Below are 18,967 nucleotides of genomic sequence, written 5' to 3' on the forward strand. Positions count from 1 at the left end.
ACACACAAACACAATCACACACCGACGGTGATGTCAAACCCCACAAGGAGACAGGCAGGTAGGAGGAGCCGGGGATCGAACTAGCAACCTACCGGTCACACATCAACCCGCTCTAGCTCTTCAGTCACATGCGGCCCGATCGCTAAATATTAGCCCTTGGCCACTGCACTCTCCTGCCCTTTGTCTATTCGTTAAATGACTAATCATATGCAGGGATCACACGCTGACCTCATAGATGATTCGCTGGACCAGGTCAAACTCGCCCTCCAGCGAGGCGTCCAGTAGGAGGGCCAGGGGGTTGAACTTGACTCGCAGGCCGTGGCCCGTGCGCTCCGAGTTGGGCTTCTTCAGGTTCGTACGCTTCTCCAGCTGGGGGCGAACATAGACCGTGAATGAGGGGGGGTGAGCGCAGGGTGCAATCAGACACTTCAGGGAGACACCCACCACTTATGTCAGCAGGTCGACCTCACACACAATCTGGGTCCTGGACGGGACATTAGGGAGCTATGGGACTAAACTATTCAAACGACAGAGAATACCTTCTGCAGCGAAGGATACAGAAGGTGTTTTAGGGGAATCCCTGGCATTAACTTAACAGTCAACTTTTGAGAACAAATATCAATGTTTTTAATTCCTGAGTGGAGGATTGGTGGGTGATGGGTAGATGAGGGGTGGCGGGTGAATTATGGGTGAATTATGGGTGAATTATGGGTGAATTATGGCTGAAGGATGGCTGAATAATGGCTGAATGATGGCTGAATAATGTGTTGAATAATGTGCTGAATTGACGTGTGCTGTGCGTCTCTCACCAGCGCCTGTGAGGCGGCGGCGGCGGCGGCGCACTCCTCCGGCGAGCTGACCTCGGGCACGGGGCTGGGCAGTAGGGGCTCGCCCCCCCCCAGGGTGTTGTTGTTGTTGTCTTCCTCCTCCTCCTCTTCCTCCTCCTCCTCCTCCTCCTCCTCCTCGTCCGGCTCCTCCCTCACCGTGGCCGGCGACTCCAGCATCCTCCCTCGGTTGTCGTTGGCGTCCGCCGCCAGGGGCGGGGACTCGGACCCCGCCCCCTCTCCCCCGGCGACGCCCGGCGGCGGCGGCGGCTCCGTGTCGCACGGGGCGTTGCCGTTGTCCGAGTCGGGCCCCCGGGGGCCCGGGGCCGGCTGGTAGAACGGCGTCCCGTTGCCCGGGCTGCCACCGGCCCCGACCCCGCCGCCCACGCCGCCCTCGATGCCGCCGGCCAGCGTGTTGAACCTCTGGTACAGCAGCTTCTGGATGTTGGGCCCCGAGGGGCCCTCGGGCTCCGTGATGGAGCTGCGCTTCTTGAGGGGCCGCGGGGCGTTGGCCAGCTTCTTGCGGAGCCCCTCCAGGTCGGCGTCGCTCTGGTAGCGCAGCGGCGAGTGCACCATGGGCGTGAGCTTGGTGGGGCTCAGGGGCCGCGGGATGTGGTCCACGCTGGGCGGGGGGGCCGAGGTGCCGTCCAGGGGCCGGAAGCCGTCCAGCTCGTCCAGGCCGGGGTCCAGCCCGTCGTCGCCGTGGTGGAGCAGCTGCAGCGCGGGGAAGGCCCCGCCCGCCGCCGTGAAGGGCAGCGGGGAGGGCGGGGTGGAGCTGGAGGACGACAGCACCGGCTTACCGTACACTGGAGGGGGGGACGGGGGGGGGGGACACACACACAGACAGGCAGACACACACACACACACACACACACACACACACACACACACAGACGGACACACACACACAGAGAGACAGGCAGACACACAGACGGACACACACACACACAGACCGGCAGATACGCACACACACACACAGACAGGCAGACACACACACACACACACACACACACACACACACACACACAGACACACACACACACACACACAGACAGTCACACAAACAAAAACAGACACACAAACACACAGGCACACGCACAGACGGAGAAACAAGATATTAACAACACACCTAATAATAATGACTCATTTAATGTCATTATATATAATTCTCATTTTCTGCTCAACAAAAATCGAAAACGACCAAAATAAATCCCAATAATGTAATAAAAGTGGGCGTGTCCGCCCAGACGTGTGCTGGACAGATCCGCCCACCATCACTACCCAGTGGACCGTAGCAAACGTTGCTCGACTCTCCGTCACACCTCTAGATGGACACGCCCACCTGTGATGTCACAAGGGGCAGCCTTCCAAAACGGCTTGTAGCGGCTAATCACACTCACACCTGGGGGCGTGCCATGTGACCTCTAATACATAAGTATCCACCACTCCTGCGTTCAGAGGAAGGCGTAAGACGGACAGAGAGCGCTCCTCCGGCCGGGCTCACCTGCTTTGAGCGCCGGCTTGGGGGGCTGGCCCTTGGGCGCCGCCTGCTGGAGGTACATGTGGTAGATGGAGCTGGAGTTCATGGTGGCCGGGCCCTTGCGGGGCGACTGCGGCCGCGAGGAGCCCCGCTCGCCGGGCAGGAAGGGCCGCACGGCCATGGCCTGGGGGGCCTCCAGCCGGTCGCCCGGCCCCAGGGGGTACAGCGGGGAGAGGGGCTGCTGGAAGGTGGGGCTGGGCGGCACCGAGATGCGCTGCTGGATCTGCTGCGAGGACGAGGACGAGGAGGCGGTGGTGGCCGAGGACGAGGAGCCGCTGCCGGGGGGCCCCCGGGGCCAGGCCGGGGCCGGCAGGTTGGGGTTGGGCCGCGGCGGCGGGACGTCCTTGCGGCGCTCCAGGGTGGGGGCGGAGGGCGGGGAGGTGGTGGTGTGGTGGGAGCCGTAGGGGGGGGGCAGGGGTTTGGAGGAGGCGGGGGAGGAGACTTTAGAGTCCAGCACCTGAGGACGGACGGACGGACAAGGCAAGACAGAAAATAACCATTTGACCAACAGAATCCTACCAGAGATGATCCAAGGATTGGGGATATGATTATTAAAAGATTATAGAATGATGCGATAAGGAGACGTGGTTAGAAGATAAAGGAAGATTTACCCCTGGGCAATCTACGAAAGGTGTTTGCTATGCATAACACCCATTATATGATGAATCCGTTGAGGACATTTATCCAACGGATGCAGAAAACCCTGAGTGTTCAGTATTAGACCATAGAGTACCGGCCTGGGACCTCGAGACACATGGGGGGGAGGCATTAGGCAGGGAGGGGGAGGGAGAGGGAGGTGGGGGGGAGACGGGAAGAGGGGGAGATGGAGCCGGGAGACGGGAGATGGAGAGGCAGGAAGATAGAGAGGGGGAGAGAGAGGGGGAGGAAGATGGAGAGGGTCAGAGAGGGATGGAGAAAGGGAGAGAGATGGAGAGGGGGAGGGAGAGAAGGAGGGGAGAAAGGCAGGGAGATAGAGAGGGGGAGAAAGGGAGAGGGAGAGGATGAGCGGGAGGGAGATGGAGAGGGAGAGGGCAAGTCCGCACTAACCTTGTCTCCGCCGGGCGAGCCTGTGGTGGGGCTCTTGCCCTGGACGTCCGACCCGGAGTCCCTCCGGTCGGGGGGCTTCAGGGTCGAGGGGCCCTTGCTGGGCCAGCCGGTGTCCACCGCTGGGAGGGGGAGAGGAGAAGGTGAGCCAGGGGGTAATGGAGTGGGGGGAGTGACCGTGGTGGTGGTGGTGGTGGTGGTGGTGGTGGTGGTGGAGGATGGAGGTTAGTAGACTGAATATACTGAGTGAAGATGGGTTGATCATCCTTCTCCTCCACCACCACCACCACCACCACCACGTCCGTGGTGGTGGTGGTGGAGGAGGAGGAGAAGGATTAGAGACTGAATGCTCTGAAGGTAGATATGGAAGAAGATGTGTCGACCAGAGTCACGAGGCTACCTTTAGGCATCCCGGAACCACGCCTCCCTATGATTAATGATGATTAAAACGTCGCTTCGGATAAAAGGGTACGAATAAAAGGTTTAAACCGTATGCACTTACACCTCAGCTTAGAAAGGACGCTTTCATTCCTTACAGCTATCCTTGCACTGTTATTATATAATAACAGTGGAAGGATGATAGTGTTTTACTATTATAACATACGCTATGATATTGCATACAGTATTTTGAATTTGCACTCTTTTCAGAACCACGTGGACCATGAACAGGGATATAAAATAAGATAAATTATATATATATATATATTCAAAAGACCAAAAACCTTCTGCAATGATGTGTAAGGGTAATCCCTTGCACAAACGTGAGTCACAGTTTTATAACAAATGACAAGGTCAATGTTTTTAGAAGAAAGCCCAAAATCCCCAAATCGTGTTTACCGTGAGTGCGAGACCGAGATAGACATAATTACATGAACAGGGCTAATCTTTCTAGCCGCTCCCTTGCGGCAGATGACATAGGAGTAACGTAGGAGATAAAGCAGACAGGGGAGGTAATGACAATGTCCGGAATGTCAAGTAATGAACGACTTGAGGTGCAGAAAACATGGAGCTTTCGTAAAAAGTGGAACAATTCTGCACACTGCGACACATATATCTCTCACACACACACACAGGATCAGCAGTGTTTTGATGTGACATTTTCTTATATAGGCGACTGGGAGTTACGACTTCAAAATAAGAGCGTTCTTGTTTGTCTCCAAAAGGAGGACAATTAGTCTCTGTCTTGTTGTTGTTGTTCATCCCGCTGCACTATATTGTGTACACAACACAGGTTTGGCTGGCACACGACGGCTCGCGATAATAATCAGGATGATTTCAATCGCAGAAGCTTAGGCCAGGATGTCTTGACTGGTTCGCCAGCCTCAACTCTGGACATTGAGTGATGGTTACAGCTTAAGCATTACCGTTTGAGCAGTTTTGGACATGTGATGACTACATTAATTTGGAAGAGGTCACCGTAAAACCGCACATGACATGTGACCAAGTGTCTGTGGAGTGCGTGTGGATGAAGGCTGGATTAAGCAGCCCCAGGATCCAGTGAGTCTGACTCGGGCTAGGTGAGTCTGCTCAAACCAGCCATCATCCACATACACTCCAAAGTTCCCAATTGACTCTGAAAATCAATCCCAACTCCTCTCTTGACTGAGAAGGCTCTCTCCGTTGTTCTGATTGGCTGCCACACAACAACAGCGTTGTTTTTATTGGACGAGACCACAACGCTGTGCTCACTAGGCGGGACTTCAGTACTGAGACAAAACGTTGCTGCTGCATGCTGATGATCCTGCGCGGTACTCAAAGAGAACGTGTGGGACGTCGGTGAACCATGTGGGGTGGGGGGGTGGGGGGGGTGTGCACTCACGGGGCATCCCATCGGAGCCGGCGGGGGCGGGCTGGGTGGCGGGTGGAGACCCGGGCACGGGGTCCACAACGATGTCTAAATCGGAGACCTTCCAAGTGCTGGCGGGCTTTCGCACGCTGCCTTCGACCCCTGTTGGGACCACCCCCCCCCCCAAACCCCCCCCATCCCAAACCAACCCACATACACACAGGAGTCCAACACAGAGCCAGCAGAGGCGGGGGGGCGGGGGGGGGAGGGGAGAAGGGGGAGGAGGGGAGAGTGGGGAGGTAGCAGGACAGTGGAGGCAGAGAGAGAGAGAGAGAGAGAGCAGGGGGGAGGAAGGAAGGAAACGGTAAGAGAAAACACAAGGTGTACATCAAAGAGTGCACACACACACACACACACACACACACACACACACACACACACACACACACACACACACACACACACACACACACACACACACACACACACACACACACACACACACACACACACACACAGGAAAATAAGCAGTGTTAGAAGGAAGATTAAGAAGAAGAAGGGGGAAAAACAGATGCAGACTTCAGATCAAGACACAGACCAGAGCGACCTCAGTGAGGGGCGGGGAGGCAGGCAGGAAGCGTGCGGATTACCAGGGGATTGGACTGATCACGTGCCGAAGGGGTCGCCATGCAAAAGGAGAATACGTGGACCATCGCCACGGATGGATTTGTCAAATGTTTCCCCGAACATGGCTTAGCACAAGATTTGACTTCCCACTCGTTCCACGCGTGTCACGTAGGCTGGCACGCCGCTGGGGTCCAATCATCGGAGGGGAATTGAAAGCCGGGCTAACGGCAGCTGAGGGCTAAAACGGGGCGGTCGAACCCTGCGTGAGGCACCGGGGACAGCAGGTCTCGGACGAACGCGTGTATGGTTTAATACCGGGACATCTCCCCGGCCAATGTACCGTGTTAACACTGAACATGAATGCATGTCTTTGCAGGGCATCGTTTTCTGTTTATCTTGAGTAGTTAGTCACAGCAAAACAGGCAGGGCCAATTGATCAACTGTCATTATCCCACAAAAACAACAGCTTGGAAACCGCACTACATTGTTACTTTAAAGATTGTTTCACAATTACACCAACGCATTTTCAGCTGAAACTGAACAAAATAGTGTTAAAGGACCATGTCAGTCTGGGTGATTGAACCATCTTCTCCGCCTCTCCTGGCTCCACTGAAACATCAGTTAAAATATAACTTGGCAAACTTTGTGTCGATTCTATCCAAGAGAATGTCTTGTTAGCTCACCTGCCACAAAGTTAAACCACAGCAGCAGCACTTTGGTCTTTGTGAGACATTCTGTGAGTCATTCTGTTAAAGGAAAGCAATCTACTATTTATCATCCACAAACTCCCTCACTGTCTGAACACTCATCGACTCAAGAAAAAGACACAAGTGCCTCATGCCTCTTCTCCACAGCCAAGGCCGAGATCGCTCTCTCGCTCAACACTCTCCGACAGAATCAGTAAAACAAAGCCCACTTGAGGAACGCTAGTGTTACGAATGTTTGAGTGGAGGCCGGGAGAGACGGCCCCCAGGGGCCTCAATCACCCAGGCCTTCAACCCCCTCCCCGGATCATGAGCCCCGGTCGCGTGCGGGACCTTACCCGACTTGCTGCTGCGGCCGTGGGGGGGCTGAGTGTTGATGCCCAGCGTCTGGGGCTTCAGGGGGTCCGGAGGCATGTTGTAGCCCCCCTGCTGTTGCCCCGGAACGGGCACCTGTATGTAGGGCCCCACGGCGGCCACTCGACCCAGGGTGCCCGGCTGGGGGGAGGGGGGCCCGTTGGCCTTGTTCAGCTGAAGGGGGGGGGGAAAGATACAAAAATAAACAGAACGGTGAAGACATCTTAATGGGTGGGTGAGTGGTGGTGCTTTATGGGGGAATTATTCCTATGTTAATGCTGTTCCTTGTATCCGATATGAGTCATACGGCGCGTGTTGTAGTCAGATGAAAAGCTCTTAAGCAATGAGTTCTGACGAACTTCTGTTTAACAGAAGTGCGCAGAATTATGCTATTGTCAAAAGTGTGAAACCAATGACAGTACACTACACACAGAGATGGACACGCACAGACAGACATGTACGCACAGACCAACACACACGGACACGGAAAGACAGACAGACAGACAGACACCAGAGACACACAAAGGGACACACACAAAGGCACACGCACATAGACACACATGTACAGACAAACACACAGACAGACAGACAGACGCTTGACCAATCGATTGGCAATACTTTGCACAAAACCTGAACCGTTTGAACCGTTTCCTGCTAAAAGATCAGTGTTTTAGGAAAGCTGTTGTGTGTGCGTGTGTGTGCGTGTGTCCTGGCCTTACAGGGACGATCTCTTTTTGACGTGCCTCAGCTTTTTTCTTGTGGAGGCGCTGCCGCAGCTCGCTGATGCGCTTGTCCATCAGCGACACCTCGATGTTGCGCTTGTTGAGCAGCTCCTTCTGCTGCTGCAGCTTGCTGTTCTGCTCCTGGTTGAGCTTGTTGCGGATCTGCAACAGGCAAAGGGTTCACTTTCACTTCTTAAAACGTACGACGAGTTAATGGTGACGTGGTGAAACGGTGAAATGAGGCCATACCAAAATTGAAGAAGTAAAAAGAGAACCGTAAGATATGAATATTTATCAATACGTTGTTATAAGTAAATATCTAAATGAATTATCAAGTAAAGAATAAATAAATATTCATTCATAACAACACTGAGTTCCTAAATCACTGTTCTATGTTTAACTTTGTCCCAGGATGTTCGCCTCCAGTCAATTCTCTCTCGTTCACATCATCGTTTGTATCGTAGTGACACGGTTGCCCTGTTGTCTTTCTCATCTGCTTTGAACCACTTGATGGAGCCAAAGGCAAATCTCCAAACAAAAACAAACCTTACTTTATATTCCACAAAGCATGGTGTACCTACTCCACACGGTATGTATGTCTCCGAAGGGGTTACAGACCTAACAATGCTAAGTGCTTGACACTTGGTGATATGAATATCTTTAATGTACCGACAGCGATATATTATTTATTTTCTTTTCTGACAAATACACTTCTTGTAAGTCGCTTTGGATAAATGCTTCTGCTAAATGCCCTTAATGTAAATATAAAAAGGTGGCTCTGTTTTGCTGATACCATCGCTTTGGCAAGGAGATCTCACACATGCATTTTCAGAAGTGTGCAAACATGCAAATAAATCGCTGCAGGAACAGCGCCTATAAACAAGGCTTTAGCTATCCCGCGGCGCTGGAGTTAGCTCCGCCACGTACCTGGAGCTCCTGGTAGAGCTTGCGGAGCTCCAGGGCGGCGGTGCCCGTGACGGGGCCCCCCAGCGGGGCCTGCAGGCCGTTGAGCTTGCCCCGCCGCAGCTCCTCCAGCTGCAGGCTGAGCTGCTCCACCCGCAGCACGGCTGTCTGCAGCTCCGACTGCTTCTCCTGGAACAGGCTGCTCACCTGCTCGATCTCCGCCGCTGGAGGGGGGAGGGAGAGGAGGGGGGGGGGGGGGGGGGGGGGGGGGGGGGGGGGGGGGAGGGAGGGGGACACAAAGAGACGGAGAGAGAGGGAGACAGAGACAGACAGATGGGGATAGAAAGACGGACACAGACAGAGATGGAGGAGGAGACAGACGGAGGGAGAAACAGGGAGAAAGTTTGTCAGTATGGACTTTAAATTATGGCTCAAATCGTTTCGGTTTGCCACATATTTGCATAAACAATTTATCTCTGCGCACTCGTTAATTTATTAATTAACCTCGTTATACTTCTATTTTATATTGTCCTTTAAAGGATTCATGTTGCCATTCCTCCTTATGTAAAGCACTATGAAAGGCCTAATTGTTTCAATTGCACTATATTTAGTTCAATTTGCCTTTAAATATATATGCAGCTTAAATGCGTACATTCATTGTCTCTCCCAAACCAAAGCAACTTTAAGCGGTGACACCGCATTATTCTTCTCGAAAACACCAAAGGCTGACAAAAGACAACAGCTATTCATGCCGTCTTTCTCTTTAACAAAAACTGGCGCCATTAACCTACCAGGTGTAGCGTGTTTACCACTGGGGAGCATGGATAGTCTGACCCATGAATCATACATCTGGACCCTCCCACATGTGACGCCACTATAGGGTAGATTTTCAAGGTGGCTGGTTTGTGATTGCTTATTCATGTCACACCTGGGTGTAAAATAGGTCCCCCTTTGAATCCCATCTCAGAAGGTTTGACAGTACTTTACGCAGAGCCCATTTTGCTATCCTACGCGACAAGAATCATAACCGCCCTTAACTGAAAACTACTCGCACAAGTGTGAAAATGAAATTGCGAGGATTTTTTCAGCTCAACTATGGAAAAAAAAAACATTTAACCTTTCTTACTACGACTTGAGGGACATTAGGTTTCCGTGCTGGGCTTAATACCCATCCATTCAATATTCTTCATTCTATTCTTCATTCTTTGTGGGCTCCTCAATGTCTCTGTCTGGCCCTGACTTAACAGACTCAAGACCCATGCATCCAGAGAAATTCTGAGGCTCCTCAGGGGCTAAATCTAACATAGCCCTGAACTCCTAAGTGAGTACCACAGTCTGTACTCATTGGCCAACCTTAAAAGGTGACATAATAAACCACCAGGTGCGAGTGTGATTAGCCGTTACAAGCCGTTTTTGAAAATCTGCCTCTTCTGACATCACAAGCAGGCGTGTCCACCTACGCCCACTTGTGATGTCAGAAGAGGCCGATTTTCAAAAACGGCTTGTAACGGCTAATCACACTCACACCTGGGGGCATAATACATCACCTTTGAGCCCCCGGCCCCGCCTCGGAGGAGGGGTCTGCGTCGGGTACGTACACAGGTTTCCGTTGATGACCTTGCTGTAGTCCACCTGGCCCCGCATGGCGCGGATCTTCTTCAGCTTGGCCTCCTGGTTCTCCACGCGCTCCTTCAGCCTCTGCAGCTTCTCGCCCTCCGACGCCGTCTGCTGCTGCCGCGACTCCTGCTGCTTCAGGTAGCGCAGCCGCTGCTCCTGCACGGGAGGAACCACAGGCGGCCATGTTTGTAGTTCTCATTTTGGCGAGTTGGGTTGGGTGTTGTGGAAAGTAATGCGATGATTCGGCCACGTTTGTAGTTCTTATTTTGGCGAGATGGGGTTGAGTATAATGGAAGGTAATGTGATGATTCAGAGGATCGTGAGGACCAGAGGCAGCCATGTTTGTTGTTCTTATTTTGGCGAGTTGGGTTGGGTCTTGTTGTTGTGGACAGTAATGTGATGATTCGGATGACCGCAGATGACATATGAATGGGATAATTAGTTACGACATGAGAAGCAGTGACGTTGATACGGGGTATTTCTCACTTGAGGGAAATTGTGAGCGCTTAAACTCGTTGGGTCATGTTGCGTCAAGTGTGTTTACGTCGCAAGTGCCCAGGTATAAAAGACTTAAAAACCGCCAAAGCAGGTGATCAACTCAGATCAGTCACTGCCCGTTTGTGAACACACTGGGGTATTTAAAACCTCTTCACAGCCCAGAGCCCAATGAGCCAAGCCTGGCTGATTCAGACTATTAATTCATAGTCACGACTGGGGGACAAAAACAAACCCAAATCTGAACGTGGAAGCAAAACAAGTGGGCCGCCGCGACAGAATTAGCATACTACGCTACATATTTCCCAGAAGTCCCCCGGACGACCTCCGTGTCAATTAGACGCGTTCGAACGAGAAGGCTGAAGCGGCGTGCTGCGTCAACTGCGTGTCGAGGAGAGAGAGGGAGGGTCACATATCTCTCTCTGTCTCTCACTCTCTCCCCATCTCTCTCCCTCTCTCCATCCAACTGTGTCTTGCTCCCTCTCCCTCTCCCCCCCCCCCCCTCTCTCTCCATCCAACTGTGTCTTGCTCCCTCTCCCTCTCCCCCCCCCCCCCCCCCTCTCTCCATCGAACTGTGTCTTGCTCCCTCTCCCCCCCTTTATCTCTCCCCCTCTCTCCATCCAACCGTGTCTCTCTCTCTCTCCCCCCCTTTATCTCTCCCCCTCTCTCCATCCAACCGTGTCTCTCTCTCTCTCCCCCCCTTTATCTCTCCCCCTCTCTCCATCCAACTGTGTCTTGCTCCCTCTCCCCCCCTTTATCTCTCCCCCTCCCTCTCCCCCCCCCCCCCCCCTTTATCTCTCCCCCTCTCTCCATCCAACTGTGTCTTGCTCCAGTTAGCGCTCTGAAAATAGGAGATGACAAGCCCAGGTTTCCAAATGGCCGCCGGGCACCATGGGCGGCGGGACCCACTTCTCGAGAGGCCCTGGACGTGCCCACCGAGGGCCCCGCCGCGGCTCTCGATGCGGGGGAACGGACCGGCTGGCGTGCCGCGCCACGGGACGGACCCGCCACCGTAGCCAAGGAGGGGTCGGCGCCGGGTCACCACGTGGAGGAACAGAGAGCTCCCTTAGAAACCTGTTCTCACGACTACGGGACCATGACTGATGACACGGAAACTGACGGATAAAGGGTGAGTTACTTAGAGCCAGAGGGGGGGGGGGAAGAGAGAGAGAGAGAGAGAGAGAGAGAGAGAGAGAGAGAGACCAGAGAGAGACCAGAGAGAGACCAGAGAGAGACCAGAGAGACCAGAGAGACCAGAGAGACCAGAGACCAGAGAGAGAGAGAGACCAGAGAGAGAGAGACCAGAGAGAGAGACCAGAGAGAGAGAGAGAGAGAGAGACCAGAGAGAGAGAGAGAGACCAGAGAGAGAGACCAGAGAGAGAGACCAGAGAGAGAGACCAGAGGCAGAGACAGAGAGACCAGAGGCAGAGACAGAGAGACAGAGAGACAGAGAGACAGACAGTGTCCCGGGGTAATATAAGGGTTCGGTCCGTTTGGAGTCACGGTGGATTGCTCGGAAGGCGCCGGAGCATTAACGTGCTGATGTGTGCGCGTGCTGCCCCGGCAGACAGCAGCGCCATGGCAGAAACGGGAATTAATGTCACGCAACTGTGTGGCGTTTGTTCATTAAAAGGCCATTAAAACGTCGCTCTTCGTAAAACAGTCGTTATTCCCTGAATCTCTGAGGTCCGATTCGGAGATAACAAGCAGAAGTCGTAGTGGTTTAAAAAGAAAACGGTAAAAGTTTGTTGACCATGAGAAAGGTGGCTTAAAATGTGCTGCAGTGGATCAAGTTTGACGGCCCCGAAACGTTGACCAAACACGTTATTTCACAAACGAGCGACGGGTACCGCAGAGATGGGAGGGTTGTGGCGTTACCTTGGCGACAAGCATCTGCTGCTGGGCCTCGATCTGCTGCTGTTGCCGGGACGCCATCTCCTGCAGCTCGGACAGGGTGAGCTCCACGCGCTGGCTCCCCACCTGCACACACACACACACACACAATTGTTTACGAATGACGTCAGCTAAAACTTCTACATGAACCGACAGCTGGTCCTCCAAAAAAATATTGAAATCAAAAATGTTCAAGCTGTGTATGGTAATATACAGAGTTAGGGAGGCTCGTTGCGAAAGAACTCTAACAGGTTTAACGGATAGGGCAGAAGTTCGGTGCTTTTTGAGTTGGAGGAGCTTAGGAGTCGTCGTCACCGTGAATCAGAGTTGTGCACGGTGCACATGGGGGGTGGAGGGGCAGAGACAGCCACCGCGTTTAGGTCTGTGTTTTGAAGGAACTTCAGAGAGAAGAGACTTGCTCCTGTACCCAAAACACAGCTAGGAACAACAGCAAGGAAACCGACAGGCAGACTATTAGATATTGTCCGTCAGTGGCCATCCTCCAAATCTCCACACGCGTAGCGGATCAGTTACTGTTTGTTCAGAATCACGCTACAAGGCCGGCCAGCCAGCCAGCCAACGCCCATTCCTAACATACCGCCCTCACAGATGGGGCTGGACACATTGACTTAAAGGGTGTGACAGTTGCAAGAATGCATCGTCTTGTTGCTTTAACAGTTTTGAGTCCACAGGATAGAAATGGTCTGTATATATACTTTTTTTTTGGGATTTATTTATAACACACACACACACACACACACACACACACACACACACACACACACACACACACACACACACACACACACACACACACACACACACACACACACACACACACACACACACACACACACAGCAGAATACAAAACTAGCTTTGGTACGGAGCCAAATGTGGTCCTTTTTGGTTAAAAACCCATAGCTGCGTAATATCAGCGCATATCAACCATCCTGAAGTCGCTTTGTGCGTAAAAAATAAAAAAGGGGCCTGGGTATTTTCCACAGAGTGAACTGCAGTATCCCTGGAGTTGAAATACGATAAGCTGGGAACACGACTCTGGCTGGGGCGCTATATGAAGACGGAAGAGGCTCTCACCTCTTCATATAGGAGGTAAGGGCCCATAAATGCTTCTATGTGCCACCCTGATGGCTTTTCAAAAATAATAAGAAGAAGCTAGGTTTGGGAGGGGACTGTGTGTGTGTGTGTGTGTGTGTGTGTGTGTGTGTGTGTGTGTGTGTGTGTGTGTGTGTGTGTGTGTGTGTGTGTGTGTGTGTGTGTGTGTGTGTGTGTGTGTGTGTGTGCGCGCGCGCTGGGGAAATGTCATGGTGGCCTTTGCCAGTGACATGAGGAGACATTAAGAAGCATGGTACAAAATCAGGAGTAAACCGGTCTTAGAGGACGGCTGAGGACACACTCAGGGAGGAGGTCACCGGTCCGTCGTACACAACGACGCGGTCGAAACCCAGACGGTATTGGAAGGAAAGCCGGTTCGGAGGCGAGGTAAGGACGCAGGACTGTCTGGTGCAGAGAGGTGCGCCTTCTTGGAAATCAGAGAAGTCACGTGAATAAATTCCAAGGGGAGTCGCGCCTTTTAAATCTAAATCATGTTTGTACGAAGGAAACGGGCGTATGTATACAAGAGAGGCAGAGATTAAGGATCTGGAGAAGCTGAGCGGAAAGGGAGGAGAAGAAGTTGACTAAGGAGATGGGTCGGAGGAGGAGGAGGAGGAGGAGGAGGAGGTGACTGTGGCAGAGCCTCTGGCGTCACGCGGCCCCACGCTCCAGCGCTCTCGCCGGGCTCCTCAGCGTCCCGCTCTGGGGGGGGGGGGGGAGGAGGAGGAGGAGGAGGAGACGCGCGTTCTGCCAGCGCAACCGGAGTGACAGCGAGGACCTCTGAGGGAACACCCGTGTTCAGAGCCGGGAACGGGAGGGTTGCGTTGATAATCTGCAACTGCAGAACGGGAGTGACGAGCGATGAGGGATGTCTGAAAAATGAACCCCCCCCCCACCCCCCCCCCCACATGGTGGATGCCGTGCTCACTAATACCCCTATTGATCACTGGATATGAAAGCGTCTTACATCAATGTCTTTCTCCGCAACACCTGACTTTGCACGATATGGATAGAGCAGTACTTAAAAACCTTTATAATTAATCCCTGGGGCGGAGACAGGGGGTTGAGAGGGGGGGGGGGGGGGGGAAGCAATATACTTGGGACACGCAGAGATGGGGCAACGCTGCATATTTTGCACGCGCGCGTAATGCAAGGTAGCGTCCTGTGCCAGGGGCGCTGATCAGCAGCCCGACATGGTGGGTGGGAGGACACGCCTTGGCTCCTCCTCGGAGGCAGCCCGGGGGAAAGTCACAGCCGTGATCCTCTTATGATTATGGTTATATCATCTGACAGTGCAGTGCAAACATAATCCTCCATTAAATTCGATAAGTGGAAGGTTAAGCGGGCACCAGCGATTCAGCTGGGGGAGAATTTGTTTTTCCTCCCCCCCCCCCCCCCCCCCCCCCCCCCCCTCTGCGGGCGATGTCGTAGCGAGGGGTGCAGTGGAGAGACAGGGAGACAATTAGCAGCCGCTTTGGCCGAGGGGTGACATTGCACTGGTCTTATGGAACCATGGTAACTGGTTTGTGTCAGAGAAGGACCCATGTCTAATGGGTGAGGGCTACGCTGAATAGGAATGCGTTTTTCCGACCGCCAGGAAGTAATCATACATTGGATTTATGTTGCGCTTTTGTAAGTGCTCAAACACGCTTTACAGAGTGAACACAAAATAAAATAATTTAAGATGAATGCATATTAGTTAAAAGATGATAAAGGAGGAAGAGAAGAAGGTTATGAGGTGAAAGCAATCTTAAAAAAGGTTTTGAGGGCCTGTTTTAAATAAATGGAGTTTGTTAGCCTTTCTGATGTGATTGGGGAGGGACTGGGAGAGAAGTAGGATTTCGTTAAGTCAGTATATACTAGTGATTGTTTCAATATCTAAAGCATCCCACTCCGAGAGTCCCCCGGGTTCGAATCAATTTGGGTTTTTGACCAAGCGCCCTTCCGGCAGCAATGGGGTTCGGGTCTCGTGGCAAGGTGAGGAAGGAGAAATCCTTCCCATCTCCGGCCCGGGCTGGATTATTCCTGCTTGGCCGCGAGGTTGAATTAGTTCTGATACCTTGACCCTGACACTTAGCCACTGTGGAATGAAATCTGGGACAGATGGTTCCAGCAAGAGATGGAGGGGAGGGACTCGATGGGGGAAGAGCAAGAGACACGAAGATGGAGTGCGCCCGTGAAGGCCAGCGAGAGAGAGAGACCGAGCGAGAGAGAGAGACTGAGAGCGAGAGAGTGAAAGCGAGAGAGAGTAACAGGGATGGATAAGTGAGGGATGATTGAGGATTTTAGGCTATAGGCCGCTCTTGAGTAAAACATATCCCAGCATGCCTTAGCCGCAGAGCAGGGTAGCAGGGAAAAGATCCACAGCCATCCACCGTGCAAGTAGCTGACGGCAATGACAAACACCAGTGGGAGACTTTGTATACGGCTTGCTTCAGAGTGGTATACTGACATGACCTGGGCGTAGTAGACTGTGGAAGACCCTTTGGTCTCGTATGTAAACGTCCCCTTTGAACTCTGTCTGACACGTACATATAGCCTTCAGAATTGAAGCAGAAGAAGAAGTAGGCTGGGCATGCCCCAGGAGCATGGATCAAGATGTATGGCAGCGAGGCCTGTGGCAGCGTGATAATAAATGAGCATTCGGGGAAAGAAACTGGTGGTTTTTGTGAAGTGGATTTAAGTGATTAAAATCCTAACATTTGTCCTTGTCCGGGTTTAATTGATGCCATCTTTTATACGGCGCTGAATTGTTTTACCACTCAGTCCCTGAAGTGTCCACGAGTCATTCTGCATTTATATTTATTGCGAAAATAATGGAACTTCTGATATTTTTCTTTCCGCTGCCGCTGCACACCGGGCACTATTCTCAAGCGTCCATGTTGGCCCGCCACCAAGCATTATGTGAGGTGGGAATGCTTCAATTGTGAAAGCTAGCTCATGCAGTCACTGCGTCTTTTGAGGTTTGGGAATTCACCAACGATTGTGACCGGTGGACAAATGAGTTTTGAGATCGCTCAACAAACGCTGATCCACAGTTAACGGGACGGTAAGTATGTAGCCCCAACAACAAAGACCCCGCTCCAGTAATGCTTTTTCCTCCCGCACCATCGGATCCAATTACGGTTTCGTTTTGCGAGCGTGTGTCGACGTGTTTCTCGTTTCCGTCACTGCGACGGCACTCACCCCGTTCTCGTTGTGCTTCTCTCCACTGCTGCTGCCACTCCTACGACTGCTCTGGTCCTGAGACTGCTGACTCCCTGCAGAACACACACACACACACACACACACACACACACACACACACACACACACACACACACACACACACACACACACACACACACACACACACACACACACACACACACACACACACACACTTTTTTATAGTTATTTTTTAAGGGTTACAACTGTTGTCCGGTACGGTTGTGGAAGCCCACTGACTTGATTGGGTATGACAGAGGACTCAAAAGAATTACAGAAGTGAGGCGACTCAGCCTGACTGCGTGACCTGCCCAGAACTGAAGTTTAAAGTGACGATAGGCAGACAGCTCAATAATATCAACAAGAGAAAAGGTTACCTGCAAGTGTGCTTTTCTCCTTATCGGAATATGAATGATGACACCGTTATGGAAAAGAATAGACGTTTTATTCTGATGAAACACTGAAACTTTGACTCCGCACGAAACTATCGGTATTAAGTATTAATGGCAGGGCGACAGAATGCATCTATTCCGATTCGCCTCAGCTGGCAGCACTTCTTGGGGGAAATAAGTAGGGCAAGGTCGCAGGAACAAAGCGATGTGCCTGCAGCGAAGACGAAGAGACGCACACTTTGCCTAACTTAGTTTTCGGCCCTTTTCGCACCACTTTCTAACTTGCCAATATCTCCACAGATGACGGCATTGCAACCATTGTTCTCGATTAGTCCGAAAATCAGAGCGGGACGGGACTTTTTTTATATTTATCGGTTTCAGAAATCCGGACTTATAACTAAATTTCGGACTAATCGTAGACCAACGTAACGTTTAGACTCCAAACCAAACCAGCGGCGAGTGTACGACACGGAGGGGCCTGATAAAACGAAAGTGGATCGGAAAGTTTATGGAGCGCTCACCTGGGTCGCTGCTCTCCGCGGGCGAGTCTTCGTGGCGGAGGAAGAACTTGACCTCCTGCTTTCGGGGGCCCCACTTCTGCAGGTGCTCGTACATCATGTGTTCGAAGGGGATGGCTCGCTCTGGGGGACACAGCGTGGAATACACAAACAGTCAGTTTGGGGGGGGGGGGGACATGAATCATTTCACCGGAGAGCACGCGAGCAACAAGCAATGGCTCCGATCGTTAATAAACAGTAAAAAGGTTTTTATTTGTAAGCCGTCGTTGTTGGGATTGTGACCCATTTGACCAACTGCCAGCACGAGTCAGACGGCGGCAAGGTCAGAATCACGTGACCTCTAAACCGTGTCAAAATATACAGTTGGCAGTAATGTGAAAATCATGCGCTCATCTCAACGCCGTTCCATGCATACAGAGCAGCGACCGGGATTAATGGAGGTTTGTACAACAGGGGGAAGGGGGCGGGGGGTAGCATTGTCAGCCCCCCCATGAACACAATTGCATGACGACAGTGGGCAAAGCCCCTGGCTGGGTGGTGTTTTTCCATCGGGGGGGGGGGTGCGGAGGTCCCTCTCAGTGAAAAAACGCTGAGTGCGAGGTTGTGTGTCAGCCACAGCCCCGGTGATGACGGGGTCACGCTTTGGACAAACCGGAGCGTTGGGACAGTTCGAGGAGGGAGGGGGGGGGGGGGGGGGGATTGTGGTATTGAACGTCCGCCAGTACACACACTCACACGTGCCTCGTTTGCCCCGCTGTAGAGGTTGTTTGTATGTGCTTTACATGGACTGCGACAGAGCCACATGTATGCGGCACAACATTGGGGGCACAGTGTGTTTCGGTGCCGTGTTATTCTCGCAGGCACCTACTCCCATTATTTCTTCAATAAGTTCGACTCTTTTTTGTTAGTTTTATTTCAAGGAATGACCAATTAGATTGCTTCTAAATGTTAATGACAATCTGAGGGCCGTTTGCATATATTTTTTTTTACCAATACATTTTTTCTACCATCTCCACCAGTAGGCTATGGCATCTTGCTCTACGTTATATAAGCTCTAAAAAACTCCTATTTTTTCGGTCAAATTATGCCACCAAATTATTCAGTTTCCTTCCAAGATTCTTAAGGATAAATTTCTGCCTCCAAGTGGTAAAACAATCATAATGGAGAACATTCATAAAAAATGCATCTTAAATCTGCATTCAAGTGCCGCCTTATTTTAACTTATTT

At 52.2% G+C, this 18,967-nt stretch overlaps 1 protein-coding gene across 2 annotated transcripts in view; it reads right to left on the reverse strand.

The window, feature by feature from the left end:
• ppp1r13bb (protein phosphatase 1, regulatory subunit 13Bb) overlaps nt 1-18,967 on the reverse strand; it is a 32,318-nt gene that overhangs the window by 6,254 nt on the left and 7,097 nt on the right. The window contains exons 4-14 of one of the 2 annotated variants that reach the window (XM_030345278.1): nt 17,744-17,863; nt 16,810-16,883; nt 12,495-12,596; nt 10,103-10,277; nt 8,529-8,728; nt 7,623-7,763; nt 6,864-7,053; nt 3,412-3,530; nt 2,329-2,821; nt 810-1,630; nt 229-369 (exon numbers count right to left, since the gene is read on the reverse strand). In XM_030345278.1, the coding sequence (XP_030201138.1) occupies nt 229-369; nt 810-1,630; nt 2,329-2,821; nt 3,412-3,530; nt 6,864-7,053; nt 7,623-7,763; nt 8,529-8,728; nt 10,103-10,277; nt 12,495-12,596; nt 16,810-16,883; nt 17,744-17,863 (2,576 nt within the window). Of the gene's footprint in view, nt 1-228; nt 370-809; nt 1,631-2,328; nt 2,822-3,411; nt 3,531-6,863; nt 7,054-7,598; nt 7,764-8,528; nt 8,729-10,102; nt 10,278-12,494; nt 12,597-16,809; nt 16,884-17,743; nt 17,864-18,967 lie in introns of both variants that reach the window. The other variant, XM_030345277.1, reaches the window with a different exon arrangement.

The sequence above is a fragment of the Gadus morhua genome, chromosome 21 (assembly GCF_902167405.1).
Source record: "Gadus morhua chromosome 21, gadMor3.0, whole genome shotgun sequence".
Lineage (NCBI taxonomy): Eukaryota > Metazoa > Chordata > Actinopteri > Gadiformes > Gadidae > Gadus > Gadus morhua.